Genomic DNA, 22,112 nt, shown 5'->3' on the forward strand with positions numbered 1-22,112 from the left:
CACACATTACTCTCACAATTCGTACCCTTTGTACGCTTGATGGATTTGAACTTTAACACAATTATATGAATTATCAATCTCTATCAACTAATACTGAATGCATGATCTTTTTAACCTTAGATGTTTTAAGATCCTCACATACTATGAACTTACTAATACTTTTTAATGTATAACAGGCTATGAATATTTCCTTTAACCTGTCACATGTCCAAACCTTTGACTGGTACTGTATATTCAAAATATTTAATAAGATATAGAATTTCGCCTTTACTACTAGAGCCCAGAGAAACGCATTAAATAGCAGTCATCAATGACAGTACAGTCAAAAAATTAATCATAATATACAAGGTTTTGAAGTGTTTGGACAATATCTAGGAAATATAAGAAAGCTTAGGAAATACAGTGCCTTGCGAAAGTATTCGGCCCCCTTGAACTTTGCGACCTTTTGCCACATTTCAGGCTTCAAACATAAAGATATAAAACTGTAAGATTCAACAACAAGTGGGACACAATCATGAAGTGGAACGACATTTATTGTATATTTCAAACTTTATTAACAAATCAAAAACTGAAAAATTGGGCGTGCAAAATTATTCAGCCCCCTTAAGTTAATACTTTGTAGCGCCACCTTTTGCTGCGATTACAGCTGTAAGTCGCTTGGGGTATGTCTCTATCAGTTTTGCACATCGAGAGACTGACATTTTTCCCATTCCTCCTTGCAAAACAGCTCGAGCTCAGTGAGGTTGGATGGAGAGCATTTGTGAACAGCAGTTTTCAGTTCTTTCCACAGATTCTCGATTGGATTCAGGTCTGGACTTTGACTTGGCCATTCTAACACCTGGATATGTTTATTTTTGAACCATTCCATTGTAGATTTTGCTTTATGTTTTGGATCATTGTCTTGTTGGAAGACAAATCTCCGTCCTAGTCTCAGGTCTTTTGCAGACTCCATCAGGTTTTCTTCAGGAATGGTGCTGTATTTGGCTCCATCCATCTTCCCATCAATTTTAACCATCTTCCCTGTCCCTGCTGAAGAAAAGCAGGCCCAAACCACGATGCTGCCACCACCATGTTTGACAGTGGGGATGGTGTGTGTTCAGGGTGATGAGCTGTGTTGCTTTTACGCCAAACATAACGTTTTGCATTGTTGCCAAAAAGTTCAATTTTGGTTTCATCTGACCAGAGCACCTTCTTCCACATGTTTGGTGTGTCTCCCAGGTGGCTTGTGGCAAACTTTAAACAACACTTTTTATGGATATCTTTAAGAAATGACTTTCTTCTTGCCACTCTTCCATAAAGGCCAGATTTGTGCAATATTCGACTGATTGTTGTCCTATGGACAGAGTCTCCCACCTCAGCTGTAGATCTCTGCAGTTCATCCAGAGTGATCATGAGCCTCTTGGCTGCATCTCTGATCAGTCTTCTCCTTGTATGAGCTGAAAGTTTAGAGGGACGGCCAGGTCTTGGTAGATTTGCAGTGGTCTGATACTCCTTCCATTTCAATATTATCGCTTGCACAGTGCTCCTTGAGATGTTTAAAGCTTGGGAAATCTTTTTGTATCCAAATCCAGCTTTAAACTTCTTCACAACAGTATCTCGGACCTGCCTGGTGTGTTCCTTGTTCTTCATGATGCTCTCTGCGCTTTTAACGGACCTCTGAGACTATCACAGTGCAGGTGCATTTATACGGAGACTTGATTACACACAGGTGGGATTGTATTTATCATCATTAGTCATTTTGGTCAACATTGGATCATTCAGAGATCCTCACTGAACTTCTGGAGATAGTTTGCTGCACTGAAAGTAAAGGGGCTGAATAATTTTGCACGCCCAATTTTTCAGTTTTTGATTTGTTAAAAAAGTTTGAAATATCCAATAAATGTCGTTCCACTTCATGATTGTGTCCCACTTGTTGTTGATTATTCACAAAAAAATACAGTTTTATATCTTTATGTTTGAAGCCTGAAATGTGGCAAAAGGTCGCAAAGTTCAAGGGGGGCGAATACTTTCGCAAGGAACTGTATATATATTTGCACATATGTAATCCATTTTTCTGGGTAGGCACACAACTACCCTCATACCTCAATTGTTTAACTGTTACTATCAGACGAGTCCTGTGACACTTGTGGGGGTCATAGAGCAAAACGGAGACCACCATCGTTTACTATATTTTGTTGGTTGACAACCGTTCAGATGCTACAGGCGTTTTCGTGAGAAGACCGATTTTCTGTATGTCTCATTGTCTGACAAACACCGCTCTAGGTCTTCCACCTTTCACCGCAGATGCGGAAGTGTTACATTGGCGAATGCGGTGGATTGAGACCCATCCAATTTTTATTTGATGTATTTCTTTATTTATTTTTACCTTTATTTAACTAGGCCTGTCAGTTAAGAACAAATTCTTATTTTCATTGACGGCCTAGGAACACTGGGTTAACTGCCTTGTTCAGGGGCAAAACGATGGTAGATCAATCGACTCTATATTCATTATATATACAAAGGTATTGGGACACCCCTTCAAATTAGTGGATTTGGCTATTTCAGCCACACCAGTTGCTGACAGGTGTATAAAATCAAGCACACAGCCATGCAATCTCCATAGGCTAACATTGGCAGTAGAATGGCCTTACTAAAGAGCTCACTGACTTTCAACATGACACCATCATAGGATGCCACCTTTCCAACAAGTCAGTTCGTCAAATTTGAGCTGTGAAGTGGTAGGCCTCACAGAGCGGAACCGCCGAGTGCTGAAGCATGTAGTGCGTAAAAATTGTCTGTCCTTGGTTGCAGCACTCACTACCAAGTCCCAAACTGCTTCTGGAAGCAACTTCAGCACAAGGCCGATGAACGATTGTCAGGAGAACGCTACCTCCCCCATTGCACAGTGCCACTTGTATAGTTGGTGGAGGAGGAATAATGGTCTGGGGCTGTTTTCATGGTAGGACTAGGCCTAGTGAAGGGAAATCTTAGCGCTACAGCATATAATTACATTCTAGACGATTCAATGCTTCCAACTTTGTGACAACAGTTTTGGGAATGGCTTTTCCTCTTTCAGGACAACAATGCCCCCCAGCACAAAGCAAGGTCCATACAGAAATGGTTTGATGAGATCAATATGGAAGAACTTGACTGGCCTGCACAGAGCCCTGACTTCAACCCCATCGAACACCTTTGGAACGTATTGGGAACGCCGACTGAGAGCCAGGCCTAATCAGTGCCTGACCTCGCTCATGCTCTTGTGACTGAATGGAAGCAAGTCCCTGCAGCAATGTTCCAACATCTAGTGGAAAACCTTCCCAGAAGAGTGGAGGCTGTTATAGCAGCAAAGGGAGAACTGACTCCATATTAATGCCAATGACTTTGGAATGAGATGTTCGACGAGCAGGTGTCCACGTGCCTTTAGTTATTTAGTGCATTTTACTCTAGAGTTAGGCCTCACTTTAGAGACATTTGGAAAGACTTGCCTAGCAAACTAAATCTAACCAGCAGAGATGTTCCCATAGAGCTGAGAGAGAGATGGAGATGGAGCTGAGCAGGTATCCTCAATCCTCACCTTTGCAGAATCTGGTCCTCTGTCATGTGGTTTCCATAGCACCCTGAGCAGAATCACTTGTATTAACACAAGATACTTTAATGCTTTTATTTATCACTTCTTCTTTTTCTCTTTGACACTTTGCAAGACTGTGTAGAATAGAATAATACACATTGTACTGTGTACACAATGATATTCTTAATAGAAGCTTAATCAGCTGCATACAATTTAACAAGTGATACATGTTCAATTATAAATTGGGTGGTTCGAGCCCTGAATGCTGTTTGTCTGAGAGCCATGGTATACCATGAGTATGACAAAACATTTATTTGTACTCCTCTAATTATGTTGGTAACCAGTTTATAATAGCAATAAGGTACCTCGGGGTTTGTGATATATGGCTGCCTGTCTTCAGCCCCCCTCTCTCTAAATTCAATTCAAAGGGATTTATTGGCATGGGAAACATGTTTCCATTGCCAAAGCAAGTGAAATAGATAATAAACAAAAGTGAAATAAACAATATAAAATGAACTGTAAACATTAAGCTCACAAAAGTTCAAAAGGAATAGGGGCATTTCAAATGTCATATTGTGGTTTTATACAGTGTTTTAACAACGTGCCAAAAAATCAACGTAAATATGGGTTGTATTTACAATGGTGTTTGTTCTTCACTGGTTTTCAAATTCTTTGTGTGTCTGTGTAATCTGAAGGAAATATGTGTCTCTAATATGGTCATACATTTGGCAGGAGGTTTTGTGGGCAGTGTGCGCATAGCCTGTCTTCTTTTGAGAGCCAGATCTGCCTATGGCGGCCACTCTCAATAGCAAGCCTATGCTCACTGAGTCTGTACATTGTCAAAACTTTCCTTACTTTTGGGTCCGTCACAGTGGTCAGGTATTCTGCCACTGTGTACTCTCTGTTTAGTACCAAATAGCATTCTAGTTTGCTCAGTTTTTATGTTAATTCTTTCCAATGTGTCAAGTAATTATCTTTTTTGTTTTCTCATGATTTGGTTGGGTCTAATTGTGTTGCTGTACTGGGGCTCTATGAGGTCTGTTTGTGAACAGAGCCCCAGGACCAGCTTGCTTAGGGGACTCTTCTCCAGGTTCTCTCGGTGTAGGTGATGGCTTTATGGAAGGTTTGCGAATCGCTTCCTTTTAGGTGATTGTAGAATTTAACGTCTATTTTCTGGATTATAATAATTAGCTGGTTTTGGCCTAATTCTGCTCTGCATGCATTATTTGGTGTTTTACGTTGTACACGAAGGATATTTTTTTTGCAGAATTCTGCATTCAGAGTCTCAGTTGCTCGAGGATGATGACCTCCCCGATTTCGTCCTGTGTCTTCTCCCCCGGTCGAACCCATCGTCGGTAGAGACCCTTGAGGCGGTGGTACGTCTCTGTCGGTGACTCACCCGATGGCGTTGATGCAGCTCTGAAGCGTTGACGGTAGGTTTCCGGTGAGATGTCAAACTTCACCAGCAGCGCTTCCTTCAAGCCCTTGTAGACATTGGACAGCCCCTCATCCATTGCTGTGTAAGCCTCTAAGGCCTTGCCCGTGAGCAATGGGACAAGCCTGCAGGCCCACTCTACCTCAGGCCACTGCCACGTCTTAGCCATGCGCTCAAACCTCAGCAGATAGTTTTCAATGTCCTCCCCCTGCTGGTATGAGGGCATCTTTGGCTCCTTCCTCAGGAATGCTGGAAGATGGACATTAACACTGTTGGACTGGTCTCCTGGTACTGGCCTCATTACTGCTTGGGGTGCCTGCTGTGGAGTTGAAGTCCCTGCTGCATCGAGCCTTTGTCGTCCTGGTGTTGGAAGACCCAATCTTGGGCTCTCACTGACGAGTTCCGCCTGGTGGGGAGCTGTGAGGATAGATTGGCGTAGGCCACGTAACTCCTGCTTGAGGTCTTCGTCCCTCCTCTCAAGGCAGGTGAAAAGTTGCTGAAAAAGGGTTACCATGGTTGGGTGTGGTTCTGGTCCCCCAACTGCTCCTTCAGTCAGCAGCTCACCCAGTTCTGGTTGTCTTTGGCCCCGCGGTCGGGCTCCTAGTTTCTCATACTTGACCTCTTCTTCACCAGACGATTCCATGGTATTCCACCCCGGTTCAACTTCAGGTACCTTTTCTGACAGTTGATGCTGTTGCTGAGAACGCAATCCTGTACGCATTCCTTTACCTCTCTTGTTGGAATTCACTGATTTGCGGTACGCCATCCCACCACTGCCACCATATGTCACGTAGAGTAGGCCAGAAGGCTAAACTGGATAACCTAACCTCTATCAAAATAAAAAGATGGCGGAACCGCAAAAGTTCTTCTGTGCAAAGGTGTTTATTTACAAGTGATTCCAGAACAAAAAACAACAGTACTGCCATCAACGTCTACCTTATGGGACAGCTTAAAAACAATGCTGCCCCATCCACAGCTCAATCCAAAACTGCCTCTTCATGACTGAAAGAGAGGCTCCTTTTGTAGGGCTAGCCCCTCCCCTCAGAACAATTAACCCTAATTAATTAATCAATTACCAATACAAACCTACATTTTCCATGAACTAAACATACTAAAGGATATACATTGCAACACGGTTTTAAACAATATCACAACATAACATTTACAACATTACATCACTACTGACAATATCTTTCAATATGCCCATATGCATTAATGAGCCATTTGGGACAGGCACTATAAAGCCAACCCAATTCCCTTAGCTCGGGTCCTTTTCCAGCATACCCGGAAGCTACAGAGATGGAGAGAGAGGAACAGAACAAATAAACAATGCGCTCATCCACAACATTGATAAGTATAATAATTATTGTATCTCTCAAATATGAACATTGACAAGTGTGAAATGCATGTACCAAGACAGAAGTTAATTTGTGTGTCGACCCACATTGTTAACTTATCTTATAATGGCGCAGGGAGGAGTGATGAATATGTGTGTGCGTTAAAGAACCAAATGCTGCCCACGGCCAGTGACGGACTTCTACGTCACAGTCCCATTTTGAGAATTCTTGGTTGGTGAGAGGACACCAGACCTCACAACCATAAAGGGCAATGGGTTCTATAACTGATTCAAGTATTTTTAGCCAGATCCTAATTGGTATATCAAATGTTATGTTCCTTTTAATACCGTAGAAGGCCCTTCTTGCCTTGTCTCTCAGATCGTTCACAGCTTTGTGGAACTTACCTGTGGCGCTGACATTTGGCTGAGGTATGTATAATTTGTGTGTGCTCTAGGGCAACGGTGTCTAGATGGAATTTTGTATTTCTGGTAACTGGATCTTTTTTTTTGTAACACCATTATTTTTGTCTTACTGAGGTTTACATTCAGGGCCCAGGTCTGACCGTCTTTGCAGAAGATCTAGGTGCTTCTGTAGGCCTTTGTTGGTTGGGGACAGAGGCACCAGATCATCAGTAGACAATTGATTTCAGATTCTCTCACCCCATTGGGAATTGTCACGTACACAGCTGAGCCTAGAGTCCTGCAGTTCTGATCTGTGTGATGAGGCCCTATATAGTCACTATTATACTCCTATGAGAACCCCTCTGTCTGTAAGCTATACAGCCATAGTCATCAGAGCAGGAATCCCACTCAAAGGCTCTGATTAGGAGACACATGAAGCTGCTGTGTATTTCTAAGTGAATTTTGTGCTGTATCACTGGCTTAATAGATTTGCTGCTCAGACAGTCTCTTACCTGCATTTTGATTGGCTGCTGACACCTCTCTGACCTCTCTGTGGGTGTGACCCCTGATGCTGTGTTGTTGAGAAGAGCAGAGGACAGGAGAGGGAACTGGCAGTTGCTGCTTTGTTCCTGGAAGTAGGAGTGGGGAGATGATGGAGGGATTTCACTGTGACCTTGTCTTATATGTACTCCTGAGAGCCCGGCTCCATACAGGATTTATGTCTCCCAAGCTGAAATGTCATTCATCTCTCTGGCAAGGCACTCCGATTGAAACAAGGTTGTTTGTCTCCTTTACAATGGGACTACAGAACAATACAAAGACTATTAGATGGAGAATGTTGTTCTGCCTGTGCCATGTCTGTTTTTGTTGTGTGTTTGGGTGGAAAGCAAAGATGAGTGGTGGGCCCCAGCCTGTTGGCTGTGGAGTTGCTGCTGGCTGGTGGAGGCTATGAATCATCACCCAGCTGCCCCTGGTCTCAACCTACCCTGCTGACAAAATACACAACTTTGTAAGGTTTACAGTCAGGGCCCAGTTACAGTAAACACTTGATTTGTTCAGGGACAGGGTAATTCACAGACTACTTGTAGTTACAAAGAGCATTCCAATGTTTTGGGGCAATACCAGCTTTACAAGATAATAATAATAATAATAATAATACAATCGGAAAAAGTAAAAGGATTAACAAGTGTCTTGTTAATTTGATTTCCCTGCGTTTGTGATGCTGTGACTACTATGGGCCTAAGTTAGCAGCAGAGGCTGAACAATGGCTGCATTGAATGAGCTTCACAGGGTTGAGTATGATATAAATAAGTTTTATTATCCAAGGGTACAATCACATATTTACCACTACTTAATCAGAACTTTCATTATCGTGGGGGAATGATTTACTTATTTTTTACAAGACCCCTCTTATACAACCTCCAAGAGAGAGGAATATGACCTTGCAGACACTATAAACTCAGATACAACTCAGATCTTACCTCGTCCTTACATGGAAATAGGACAAACATACTCACATTCAAACTCATTCTCTTAAATCATTTTGAGAGCAGACGGCAGAGCAGCTAATTATTTAGTGTAAATTGTCTTCACAGAAACATGTTCCTCACAGTGTTAGTTGGCCCAGTGGGGATGTGCAGGTAGTCTATCAATATTTATTAGTTAGAGACTATGTTATGAGCCCTGATATCTACCATTGACGTTCCCCAGTAAATCTAATTTGCCCAAGAAATATAGCTATAGGAGTTGTTGTCAAGAGCAGAATATGACATTTTTATATGTGTGAAATTACTCTACATTTCACATTGGTGAATTAGGAGTGTGTGGGACTGGCAGTGAGGTAGGCTGGTATTACTGTGCTGTGTAACAGTGTGAATGGGGGCTTTGACTTAGGTTGGCTAATTGCACTTAACTTTATCGGAGACGGGGTGGCGGAGCTTGCATGTCGGAGTGAACGGTTGTGCGTGAGAGGCCCCTGCAACTTTTTTGCGAAATAATCTAATTTAACCTACTTTATGGCACTTTTTACAACAAACGTTTCTTTCTAATACAAGATTGTAACTTTTTATATGAAAATGCTGAGTAATAAGCGACCAAAGGACAATAAATCCACAGCGGAGGCCTACTCCCCACTAAACAACGAGACAGACATGGCGGGAGGCACCTGCAACAACGTGACACTTACAGAACTTACCCGGGCTTTGGGGGAGCTACGTGTTGATGATCTTAAGGCCACTATTGCTAAACTGGACACCAAAATCGAGAGCATCATTCGAACGGTCGCTTCGCATGGCCAGAGTATTGTGGACCTTGAGAAAGCTTCTGAATTCAACGCTGGTAGGATCGACGAGTTAGAGAAGCTATGCACGTCATTGCAGGATAGTGTGCAGAGGCTTTCTGTGAAAGTGGTAGACCTGGAGGGCCGATCCAGACGTAATAACCTTTGCGTTGTTGGTCTGGCAGAGGGGGTAGAGGCGGGCTCTCGCCCCACCAACTTCTTCGCCAAGCTATTGAAGGATGCAATGGGATCGGATGTTTTGGATTCGGATCTCCACCTGGACCGTGCACATCGCTCCCTTGTCCCAATGCCTGGACCGGGCCAACGTCCTCGCCCAGTAATCATCTGTTATCACAGTTTCAAGACCAAGGATCTTATCCTGCGTGAAGCTCGAATGAGGGGCAACCTGTCACATAAAGGGCATCCATTCCGTGTATATGAGGATTATACTCCCGATGTGGCAAAGCATCGCGCCGACTACAGAGATGTCATGACCAAACTCTACAAACTCCATCTTCGCCCAGCCTTGCTCTTCCCTGCAAGACTAAGAATTACCCCGCCTTCCGGTGAGAAGATTTGGCTCTCCTCGGTTTTGGATGCAGAGAAGTTTATCCGGGGATATACACCAATCCCCCGTACAGGTTAGAGTGCCTTGTCATTGCGTGTTAGGGTCTGCTCATGGACTCGAATCCATACTATACCATATTGGGTGAAACCGTATTTAAACAGGCTCAACAAGGGCTACCGAACATGTAAGACGCTGAGCCGACCAATGGAGGGCGGTCAGAGCGCTCATTTAACGTTAAATTCACTTTCATCCCGGCTGTGCTCAGAGTGATGCATATTTTTACTTCCAGGTTTGATCACTGACACTTTCGGATGGATATACTTATATTCCCCCACTTTTGTTTTGTTTCGTTATTTATTTTACAATCCTTACATTATTCTTACTACCATACCATTTATTTATTGCTTGCATGGGACTGGGGGTGATGGTTGGGAAGGGGCAGACGCAGACGCAGACACCTGGTTAGCAAGTTGATGTTTTGTGCCGTTCTGCCTTTGTCTAGCCGTGGGCCGCTCTCCCGATTAGAGCCCCACCAGCCCTCTTTAGTGCTTATGGCTGTGTAGGTGTGCGTACATATAATTACTATTTGTACTTTATTACTATTTTCTATTAGCATTTTAGTATTATGTATGTGTATATTTTAAATCAGTGTAGATTGTTATACTGGGCTATGAATGTTTGAATGTGTATATGTGCATATGGATGTATATACATATTCTTTAAATATATATACGATTTTTTTGTGTGGGTATGTATGTATGTATGTATGTATGTGTGTGTGTGTGTGTGTATATATAAATATATATATATATATATATATATATAATGTGTGTTTTTATATATATATATATATATATATATATACACACACACACACACACACACACACACACACACACACACACACACACACACACACACACACACACACACACACACACACACACACACACACACACACACAGGCTTCAAACAAAGATATAAAACTGTATTTTTTTGTGAAGAATCAACAACAAGTGGGACACAATCATGAAGTGGAACGACATTTATTGGATATTTCAAACTTTTTTAACAAATCAAAAACTGAAAAATTGGGCGTGCAAAATTATTCAGCCCCTTTACTTTCAGTGCAGCAAACTCTCTCCAGAAGTTCAGTGAGGATCTCTGAATGATCCAATGTTGACCTAAATGACTAATGATGATAAATACAATCCACCTGTGTGTAATCAAGTCTCCGTATAAATGCACCTGCACTGTGATAGTCTCAGAGGTCCGTTAAAAGCGCAGAGAGCATCATGAAGAACAAGGAACACACCAGGCAGGTCCGAGATACTGTTGTGAAGAAGTTTAAAGCCGGATTTGGATACAAAAAGATTTCCCAAGCTTTAAACATCCCAAGGAGCACTGCAAGCGATAATATTGAAATGGAAGGAGTATCAGATCACTGCAAATCTACCAAAACCTGGCCGTCCCTCTAAACTTTCAGCTCATACAAGGAGAAGACTGATCAGAGATGCAGCCAAGAGGCACATGATCACTCTGGATGAACTGCAGAGATCTACAGCTGAGGTGGGAGACTCTGTCCATAGGACAACAATCAGTCGTATATTGCACAAATCTGGCATTTATGGAAGAGTGGCAAGAAGAAAGCCATTTCTTAAAGATATCCATAAAAAGTGTTGTTTAAAGTTTGCCACAAGCCACCTGGGAGACACAAACATGTGGAAGAAGGTGCTCTGGTCAGATGAAACCAAAATTCAACTTTTTGGCAACAATGCAAAACGTTATGTTTGGCGTAAAAGCAACACAGCCCATCACCCTGAACACACACCATCCCCACTGTCAAACATGGTGGTGGCAGCATCATGGTTTGGGCCTGCTTTTCTTCAGCAGGGACAGGGAAGATGGTTAAAATTGATGGGAAGATGGATGGAGCCAAATACAGCACCATTCCTGAAGAAAACCTGATGGAGTCTGCAAAAGACCTGAGACTGGGACGGAGATTTGTCTTCCAACAAGACAATGATCCAAAACATAAAGCAAAATCTACAATGGAATGGTTCAAAAATAAACATATCCAGGTGTTAGAATGGCCAAGTCAAAGTCCAGACCTGAATCCAATCGAGAATCTGTGGAAAGAACTGAAAACTGCTGTTCACAAATGCTCTCCATCCAACCTCACTGAGCTCGAGCTTTTTTGCAAGGAGGAATGGGAAAAAATGTCAGTCTCTCGATGTGCAAAACTGATAGCGACATACCCCAAGCGACTTACAGCTGTAATCGCAGCAAAAGGTGGCGCTACAAAGTATTAACTTAAGGGGGCTGAATAATTTTGCACGCCCAATTTTTCAGTTTTTGATTTGTTAAATAAACGTGATATTATATAATCTCGGACCACAGTCCACTCACCTTCTCCCTGAGATTGGGTGACATTGTTCCAAACGAGAGGGTCTGGAGGTTGAATCCTCAGCTCCTCACAGAACCAACATTCTGTGAATATCTTAAAGACCAAATTACATTTTTCTTTGATACCAACGACAACACAGAGACCTCCCCAGCATTATTGTGGGAAACACTGAAGGCTTGTCTGAGAGGCTGTATCATCTCATTTCAGGCTGCCAGGAGTAGGCGAAACAGAGGAAAACTGGAAGAACTGGAGGGACAAATTCACTTACTGGATAGGGAGAATGCTAGCCACCCATCTATGGAGAAACATAAAAAAATTATCTCTTTAAAATTTGAATATAATCAGATTCTCTCAGCTAAAATTACTAAATCTTTTCTCTATGCCAAGCAAAAATATTTTGAGTTTGGTGACAAACCACACACATTACTCGCCAGACAACTTCGAAAAAATGTGAGTGACCGAATGATTCACAAAGTTAAATCTGCATCTGGGGAATTACTCTCTTCCCCCAAAGACATCAATGTCAGATTCCGGCAGTTTTATGAGACTCTATATACATCTAAAGCGGATCCTAACCCCTTAATAATGCAAACATTTTTGGAGGACTGTAATCTTCCTGCCCTGAACCAGGAAGATTCTAACTTCCTGAATAAGGAAATATCTCTTGATGAAATTCGAGAAACAATTAAATCTCTAAAGAGTGGCAAGACCCCGGGCCCAGATGGATACCCTCGTGAATTCTATAAAACATTCAGCAACATGCTCTCTCCCTACCTGCACAAAATGTTGGTTCAGGCCAATGAGGATGGAGCTCTCCCTTCTACATTTACATTTAAGTCATTTAGCAGACGCTCTTATCCAGAGCGACTTACAAATTGGTGAATTCACCTTCTGACATCCAGTGGAACAGCCACTTACAATAGTGCATCTAAATCATTTAAGGGGGGGAGAAGGATTACTTATCCTATCCTAGGTATTCCTTGAAGAGGTGGGGTTTCAGGTGTCTCCGGAAGGTGGTGATTGACTCTGCTGTCCTGGCGTCGTGAGGGAGTTTGTTCCACCATTGGGGGGCCAGAGCAGCGAACAGTTTTGACTGGGCTGAGCGGGAACTGTACTTCCTCAGTGGTAGGGAGGCGAGCAGGCCAGAGGTGAATAAACGCAGTGCCCTTCTTTGGGTGTAGGGCCTGATCAGAGCCTGGAGGTACTGCGGTGCCGTTCCCCTCACAGCTCCGTAGGCAAGCACCATGGTCTTGTAGCGGATGCGAGCTTCAACTGGAAGCCAGTGGAGAGAGCGGAGGAGCGGGGTGACGTGAGAGAACTTGGGAAGGTTGAACACCAGACGGGCTGCGGCGTTCTGGATGAGTTGTAGGGGTTTAATGGCACAGGCAGGGAGCCCAGCCAACAGCGAGTTGCAGTAATCCATACGGGAGATGACAAGTGCCTGGATTAGGACCTGCGCCGCTTCCTGTGTGAGGCAGGGTCGTACTCTGCGGATGTTGTAGAGCATGAACCTACAGGAACGGGCCACCGCCATGATGTTGGTTGAGAACGACAGGGTGTTGTCCAGGATCACGCCAAGGTTCTTAGCGCTCTGGGAGGAGGACACAATGGAGTTGTCAACCGTGATGGCGAGATCATGGAACGGGCAGTCCTTCCCCGGGAGGAAGAGCAGCTCCGTCTTGCCGAGGTTCAGCTTGAGGTGGTGATCCGTCATCCACACTGATATGTCTGCCAGACATGCAGAGATGCGATTCGCCACCTGGTCATCAGAAGGGGGAAAGGAGAAGATTAATTGTGTGTCGTCTGCATAGCAATGATAGGAGAGACCATGTGAGGTTATGACAGAGCCAAGTGACTTTGTGTATAGCGAGAATAGGAGAGGGCCTAGAACAGAGCCCTGGGGGACACCAGTGGTGAGAGCGCGTGGTGAGGAGACAGATTCTCGCCACGCCACCTGGTAGGAGCGACCTGTCAGGTAGGACGCAATCCAAGCGTGGGCCGCGCCGGAGATGCCCAACTCGGAGAGGGTGGAGAGGAGGATCTGATGGTTCACAGTATCGAAGGCAGCCGATAGGTCTAGAAGGATGAGAGCAGAGGAGAGAGAGTTAGCTTTAGCAGTGCGGAGCGCCTCCGTGATACAGAGAAGAGCAGTCTCAGTTGAATGACTAGTCTTGAAACCTGACTGATTTGGATCAAGAAGGTCATTCTGAGAGAGATAGCGGGAGAGCTGTCCAAGGACGGCACGTTCAAGAGTTTTGGAGAGAAAAGAGAGAAGGGATACTGGTCTGTAGTTGTTGACATCGGAGGGATCGAGTGTAGGTTTTTTCAGAAGGGGTGCAACTCTCGCTCTCTTGAAGACGGAAGGGACGTAGCCAGCGGTCAGGGATGAGTTGATGAGCGAGGTGAGGTAAGGGAGAAGGTCTCCGGAAATGGTCTGGAGAAGAGAGGAGGGGATAGGGTCAAGCGGGCAGGTTGTTGGGCGGCCGGCCGTCACAAGAAGCGAGATTTCATCTGGAGAGAGAGGGGAGAAAGAGGTCAGAGCACAGGGTAGGGCAGTGTGAGCAGAACCAGCGGTGTCGTTTGACTTAGCAAACGAGGATCGGATGTCGTCGACCTTCTTTTCAAAATGGTTGACGAAGTCATCTGCAGAGAGGGAGGAGGGGGGAGGAGGATTCAGGAGGGAGGAGAAGGTGGCAAAGAGCTTCCTAGGGTTAGAGGCAGATGCTTGGAATTTAGAGTGGTAGAAAGTGGCTTTAGCAGCAGAGACAGAGGAGGAAAATGTAGAGAGGAGGGAGTGAAAGGATGCCAGGTCCGCAGGGAGGCGAGTTTTCCTCCATTTCCGCTCGGCTGCCCGGAGCTCTGTTCTGTGAGCTCGCAATGAGTCGTCGAGCCACGGAGCGGGAGGGGAGGACCGAGCCGGCCTGGAGGATAGGGGACATAGATAGTCAAAGGATGCAGAAAGGGAAGAGAGGAGGGTTGAGGAGGCAGAATCAGGAGATAGGTTGGAGAAGGTATGAGCAGAGGGAAGAGATGATAGGATGGAAGAGGAGAGAGTAGCGGGGGAGAGAGAGCGAAGGTTGGGACGGCGCGATACCATCCGAGTAGGGGCAGTGTGGGAAGTGTTGGATGAGAGCGAGAGGGAAAAGGATACAAGGTAGTGGTCGGAGACTTGGAGGGGAGTTGCAATGAGGTTACTGGAAGAACAGCATCTAGTAAAGATGAGGTCGAGCGTATTGCCTGCCTTGTGAGTAGGGGGAAGGTGAGAGGGTGAGGTCAAAAGAGGAGAGGAGTGGAAAGAAGGAGGCAGAGAGGAATGAGTCAAAGGTAGACGTGGGGAGGTTAAAGTCGCCCAGGACTGTGAGAGGTGAGCCGTCCTCAGGAAAGGAGCTTATCAAGGCATCAAGCTCATTGATGAACTCTCCGAGGGAACCTGGAGGGCGATAAATGATAAGGATGTTAAGCTTGAAAGGGCTGGTAACTGTGACAGCATGGAATTCAAAGGAGGCGATAGACAGATGGGTAAGGGGAGAAAGAGAGAATGACCACTTGGGAGAGATGAGGATCCCGGTGCCACCACCCCGCTGACCAGAAGCTCTCGGGGTGTGCGAGAACACGTGGGCGGACGAAGAGAGAGCAGTAGGAGTAGCAGTGTTATCTGTGGTGATCCATGTTTCCGTCAGTGCCAAGAAGTCGAGGGACTGGAGGGAGGCATAGGCTGAGATGAACTCTGCCTTGTTGGCCGCAGATCGGCAGTTCCAGAGGCTACCGGAGACCTGGAACTCCACGTGGGTCGTGCGCGCTGGGACCACCAGATTAGGGTGGCCGCGGCCACGCGGTGTGGAGCGTTTGTATGGTCTGTGCAGAGAGGAGAGAACAGGGATAGATAGACACTTAGTTGACAGGCTACAGAAGAGGCTACGCTAATGCAAAGGAGATTGGAATGACAAGTGGACTACACGTCTCGAATGTTCAGAAAGTTAAGCTTACGTAGCAAGAATCTTATTGACTAAAATGATTGAAATGATACAGTACTGCTGGAGTAGGCTAGCTGGCAGTGGCTGCGATGTTGACACTACATTAATCAAGTCGTTCCGTCGAGTGTAATAGTTTCTACAGTGCTGCTATTTGGGGCTAGCTAGCTAGCTAGCAGTGTTGATTGCGTTACGTTACGTTAAAAGAACGACAATAGCTGGCTAGCTAACCTAGAAAATCGCTCTAGACTACACAATTGTCTTAGATACAAAGACGGCTATGTAGCTAGCTAGCTACGATCAAACAAATCAAACCGTTGTACTGTAATAGTTTCTACAGTGCTGCTATTCGGGGGCTAGCTGGCTAGCTAGCAGTGATGATTGCGTTACGTTACGTTAAAAGAACGATAATAGCTGGCTAGCTAACCTAGAAAATCTACTTTGGACGAAGCGTTCATTACAGTTATACATAAGAAGGGTAAAGATCCAGAAGAGGTAGGGTCATACAGACCAATATCTCTCCTTAATACAGACCAAAAGATTTTAGCAAAAACTCTGGCTAACAGGCTTAGCACTTTAATTGGCAAATTGGTCCACTCGGATCAGACCGGCTTTATCCCTAACAGAAACTCATTCTTCAATCTCAGGCGCCTCTTCAATATTATGTATTCTCAGAGGTTACCCAACGTGGACCTTGCCGTCATATCTCTTGACGCCGAAAAGGCCTTTGACCAAGTTGAGTTGCCCTATCTATTCAAGGTCCTACAGAAATATAGCCGTGTATTGCTGCATGAGATCTAATCGTCTGAGCGAGGGGTTCGATAATTAGGGCGAAGAGCATAGGCGAAATTTAATATTGGAGATGAGTTCATAAATTGGATCCAGCGTTTATATAGGAACCCCTGTGCCAGAATACTCACTAACCAATCATTGTCGCCCCGATTTAACCTTAACAGGGGGACAAGGCAGGGTTGTGCGCTGTCGCCTATGCTCTTCGCCCTAATTATCGAACCCCTCGCTCAGACGATTAGATCTCACGCAGCAATACACGGCTATAATACTAAAGATACTCTAAATAAGATTTCCCTATACGCAGATGACATCCTCCTCTATGTAACAGAAGGCTAGTATCCCAGCTATTCTTGATGTGATCAATTTGTTTGGTACCTTCTCGGGATACAAAATAAATTGGAACAAGAGTGAATTAATGCCCATACGGTCGCAAAACACCTCCTGGCTAGAACATCTCCCATTCTTCAGAAAAATTTACCTACCTAGGAATTGTAGTTACCAAACAATACTCCTTACTATTTAAAGAGAATTTCCCCTCTCTGATACAAAAACTCAAAGCAAGCATACTATTTTGGAGAACTCTCCCAATTTCTCTGCTCGGAAGAATTAAATGCCATCAAAATGGTCTTCCTCCCACAACTGCTCTACCTATATCAGAACGTCCCAGTATTCATACCTAAATCCTTTCATAAACAACTGGACTCAATTATCAATCCTCTGGGTCTTGTTGAACTCTGGGTCTTGTTGTTCCTGAATGCTCTTTTATGTTTAGATAAGAATTGTATACCTGTCTTGTATACCTATACACCATTCTTGTGTGTGTTTAATAAAAAATATTTGAAACAACTTTATCGGAGACGATTAAGAGCCAGTTTGACAAGTGTGGTTTAGCATGGCTGCGGCTAATTCCATTTCCTTTCATAAACAACTGGACTCAATTATCAATCCTTTCATCTGGGATTATAAAACACACAGGATTGGTAAAAAACACCTCTGTAAATCCAAGATGGAAGGAGGACTGTCTCTCCCAAATTTTATATTTTATTACTGGGCCGCTAACCTCTGCGTTGTTAAGTTTCTGCTGGATGTCACTTTATTGTAACAATCCCATTATACATAGCACAGTCCGAATCTGGAAGCAAATTAAAGTCCACTTTGAGCTTAGACCAATGTCATTCATGCTCCCTGTCGCCAGGAATCCCTCCTTTGCCCCTTCTAACCTTGATAACACCTTTGAGCGATGGGGAGAGCTGGGGATAAGTACCATAGGGGATTTATACATAGAAGGGACGTTTGCTTCCTTTGAGTTGCTGAGGGAAACTTATAATCTTCCCAGAAGTATTTTTTTTCAGATACCTACAAATTAGAGACTACGTTAGAAAACACCTCCCAACATTTGGGAATGCTAAACCTTCCATGTTTGACGGATGCATAAAAATATGCCCCACCTCAGACAAACTGATATCGCGTCTATATGATGCTTTTCAATCTGTTAGCACACCTTCTACAGATGCCATCAAGGCAAAATGGGAGGAAGATCTAGGGACTGACATTTCTGTGGCAGACTGGGAAGAGAGCTTGGAGTATATCCACACATGCTCCATTAATTCCAGACATCGTCTCATACAATTCAAGGTATTACACAGATTACACTATTCCAAAACTAAACTGCATAGGATATTTCCTGATACATCCCCTACATGTGATAAATGTCAGGCTGCGCAGGGTACACTACTCCACTGCTTTGCCCTATGCTCTAGCTTGCATGGCTATTGGTGTGGAATTTTTGGGATCCTCTCTGAAGTTTTGGAGACTTCAATAGATCCAGACCCGCTTCTGATAATCCTGGGAGTATCTGTGTCCCTAAACGGATTAACCAACCCCCAAAAACAACTAATCTCGTACGGTCTCATTTCGGCAAAAAAACTCATCTTGTTGTTTTGGAAAAGGAGGGAAGCGCCCTCTACCAAATTATGGCTCAGTGAATTGGCAAACACTGTACACTTAGAAAGAATTAGATATATTCTGAACAATAAATTATCAACATTTGATCAAATCTGGCAGCCTTTCCTCTCCTACTTGGACGAGACGGCGCTGTGAATTTGTACTTATTAACGCACTCTCAACTGTAATATTTTAATCTACCTTTGGGCAGCATGTGCTGGCCCTGCCACCCGAGCAGTTGGGGGGGGGGGGAATAAGTGGGGGATAGGAGGGACATCTTCCCTCTTTCTTTCTACATGTCCTTGTTTTGTATGTCGTGTTTTGTATTATTTGTTTTGCACCCAGAACTCTGGGTCTTGTTGTTCCTGAATGCTCTTTTATGTTTAGATAAGAATTGTATACCTGTCTTGTATACCTATACACCATTCTTGTGTGTGTTTAATAAAAAATATTTGAAACAACTTTATCGGAGACGATTAAGAGCCAGTTTGACAAGTGTGGTTTAGCATGGCTGCGGCTAATTCCATTTCGTCTTCTGCGGTGCTGTCCTGACCTTATCAGGAGGCTGGCGATACAAGGGCCAGGCAATGGTGAGATTATTTAAAGCAGAGTGGGTCAGAGGAACGCTCAGCTAGTTTATGTTGTCTCACTTATCTCTCTCTCCTTTGTCTCCCCTCCCCCACTACAGTGCAGTGTCTGGAGATGACGACTAAGAGGAAGATCATTGGGCGCCTGGTGCCGTGCCGGTGCTTCCGGGGTGAGGAAGAGGTCATCTCAGTGCTGGACTACTCCCACTGCAGTCTGCAGCAGGTGCCCAAGGAGATCTTCAGCTTCGAGCGCACGCTGGAGGAGCTCTACCTGGACGCCAACCAGATTGAGGAGCTGCCCAAGGTGGGTTCTGATGAGGCTTGGTCCTGAGGCCTGGGGCTGAGGCTTGGGTCTGAGAGCTGGGACTGGGTACTGAGGGCTGGGGCTGAGGCTGGGGCTATGGGATGAAATGGGTGAAGTGTATAAAAGGGACTCTGTAAAGTCATAGTTCAGACCATTTCCCAACATTACAAAGCATGGCATAATGATCGATGTCAACATTATCTCAGCTCTATGCACTCTCTCTCTCTCAGTGTTGATTGTCTAAATGCGTTGCCAAGCCAACCAAACCCCCACAGACCAAAGAGTGGCGTAATGTCCTTCATGTCTGTAAATGAGCTGTTAATAAAGCAGAGAGAAAAACATTCAGAGGGGGAGGAAGAAGCTATGTGGCCAGGAGAGAAGGGGGTTGGTTATGAATAAGCACCATGGACAGCTCCCTGTCAATGAGAGAGCAGTTTAAGAGTTTCTTTCCAATACACTATATTTTCAGAAAAGGTGTACAATTTACTGTTATTTTTTGAAGAATTTATGAAAGTGTGTTTTTTCTTCACTTCAATGACAGACATGTAGTTGTTTGAAATCTTTCACTTGATGGTTTCATTTCAGCGAGACAAATAATCATGTTTTTTTTAAAAGCTATATGTTTGACTCACTCTCAGAGAAATAAGTAGTACTGCTAGGTTTTACACGGTCAAATGTAGCAAATAACTACATTTATTTTAATAAAGAACTGTAGAAATGATACATTTGTGACCTCAGGCCAGCATCCTGGAGTCACCTCTTCACTGTTGAAGTTGAGATTGGTGTTTTGTGGGTACTATTTAATGAAGCTGCCAGTTGAGGACTTGTGAGGCATATGTTTCTCAAACTAGACACTCTAATGTACTTGTCCTCTTGCTCAGTTGTGCACCGGGGCCTCCCACTCCTCTTTCTATTCTGGTTAGAGCCAGTTTGCTCTGTCTGTGAAGGGAGTAGTACACAGCGTTGTACTAGATGTTTAGTTTCTTGGCAATTCCTCGCATGGGATATCCTTCATTTCTCAGAACAAGAATAGACTGATGAGTTTCAGAAGAAAGTTCTTTGTTTCTGGCTATTTTGAGCCTGTAATCAAACCCACAAATGCTGATGCTCCAGATACTCAACTGGTCTAAAGAAGGCCAATTGTATTGCTTCTTTAATCAGAACAACAGTTTTCAATAGTGCTAACATAATTGCAAAATGGTTTTCTAATGATCATTTAGCCTTAAATGATAAACTTGGATTAGCTAACACAACTTGCCATTGGAATACAGGAGTGATGGTTGCTGATAATGGGCCTCTGTACTGTATATAGATATTCCATAAAATAATCTGCAGTTTCCAGCTGCAATAGTCATTTACAACATTGTCTACACTGTATTCATTTTAATGGACAAAGAAATGTGATTTTCTTTCAAAAACATGGACATTTCTAAGTGACCACACACTTTTGAACGGTAGTGTACATTTGACATTTAAGTCATTTTTAGTAATCTTACCCAGAGTGAGTTACAGTAAGTGCATTCATCTTAAGATAGCTATGTGAGACATCCACATATCACAGACAAGTATACAAAGTTAATTCCTGTTAAACAATGGAGATAGATAGTGTTTGAGGAAAAAAAAACATTTTATACACACAGTTCAAATATATGAGTAACAAATCTGAGAACAGTAATATTTTGCACATACATGAAGCAAATTCTGACAAAAAAGTACAAGTGTGAAAAATTTGTGGATATACTGTAGCGTTTTGGAAATAAACTCTTCGGTTTCTTATAGAGCGATGTAGCGTGTGCTCTGTGACTGAAGCCCCCACTCAATGGACTTGCTGACTTTTATCTAACCTTCACACTGAATAGAAAACAATACATTCAGTGAATGTAGGTTTCATTAATACATTCAAAGGAGATCTATTACAGTCTAGATGTTACGACAATAGTGTCTTCATTTGAAATGGAAACTCCTGGATGAATACATCATAGCATTCAATACAATTTTACCATTCAATGAAGTTCAATACAACATTCATGAATTTCAACAATTAATTGTCTGAATGTGTACAGTGATATCCTTCAGAGGTTCTGTGGAATTAATAAAGTATTATTTGTTTAATACATTTGACAGTGTATTGTGTTCATCAATCAACTCCCAATTAGATACGTTAAGTTATGGATCTCAGTGAGGTTTGTTCAGGGTCTTTGTGAAGAGTTCAGAGCCAGTGTGGTGCCTCACAGGGTTGCATACGAACCAGGCATTGATAGATCCAAATTGTGTGGTCTTTATGTAAGTGATGCCTTGGGCAAGACTGGACAATGCTAGCTGTCCTGATCCTCTCCAGTCTCCATTGATGTAGATACTCCCCCTCTGGCTATTATAGCTCTTAAAGAGTAATGGCCTCTCATAATGGGCGTGTTACAGTAATGTCCTTACTGGACTCTAATGTCTTCCTGGCTGTCTCAAATGGCATCCTCTTCCCTATGGACTCTGGTCAAAGGTAGTGGACTGTATAGGGAATAAGGTTCCATTTGGGATGTAGACTCT

The 22,112-nt window shown here is 43.7% G+C and overlaps 1 protein-coding gene across 1 annotated transcript in view; it reads left to right on the plus strand.

Annotated features, from left to right (window-relative positions):
• LOC135556428 (leucine-rich repeat-containing protein 7-like) overlaps positions 1–22,112 on the plus strand; it is a 149,020-nt gene that overhangs the window by 53,924 nt on the left and 72,984 nt on the right. The window contains exon 2 of the mRNA XM_064989633.1: positions 19,369–19,571. Coding sequence (XP_064845705.1) covers positions 19,369–19,571 — 203 coding nt within the window. The remainder of the gene's footprint in view (positions 1–19,368; positions 19,572–22,112) is intronic.

The sequence above is a fragment of the Oncorhynchus masou genome, chromosome 15, assembly GCF_036934945.1.
Source record: "Oncorhynchus masou masou isolate Uvic2021 chromosome 15, UVic_Omas_1.1, whole genome shotgun sequence".
NCBI classification, from domain to species: Eukaryota; Metazoa; Chordata; class Actinopteri; order Salmoniformes; family Salmonidae; genus Oncorhynchus; species Oncorhynchus masou.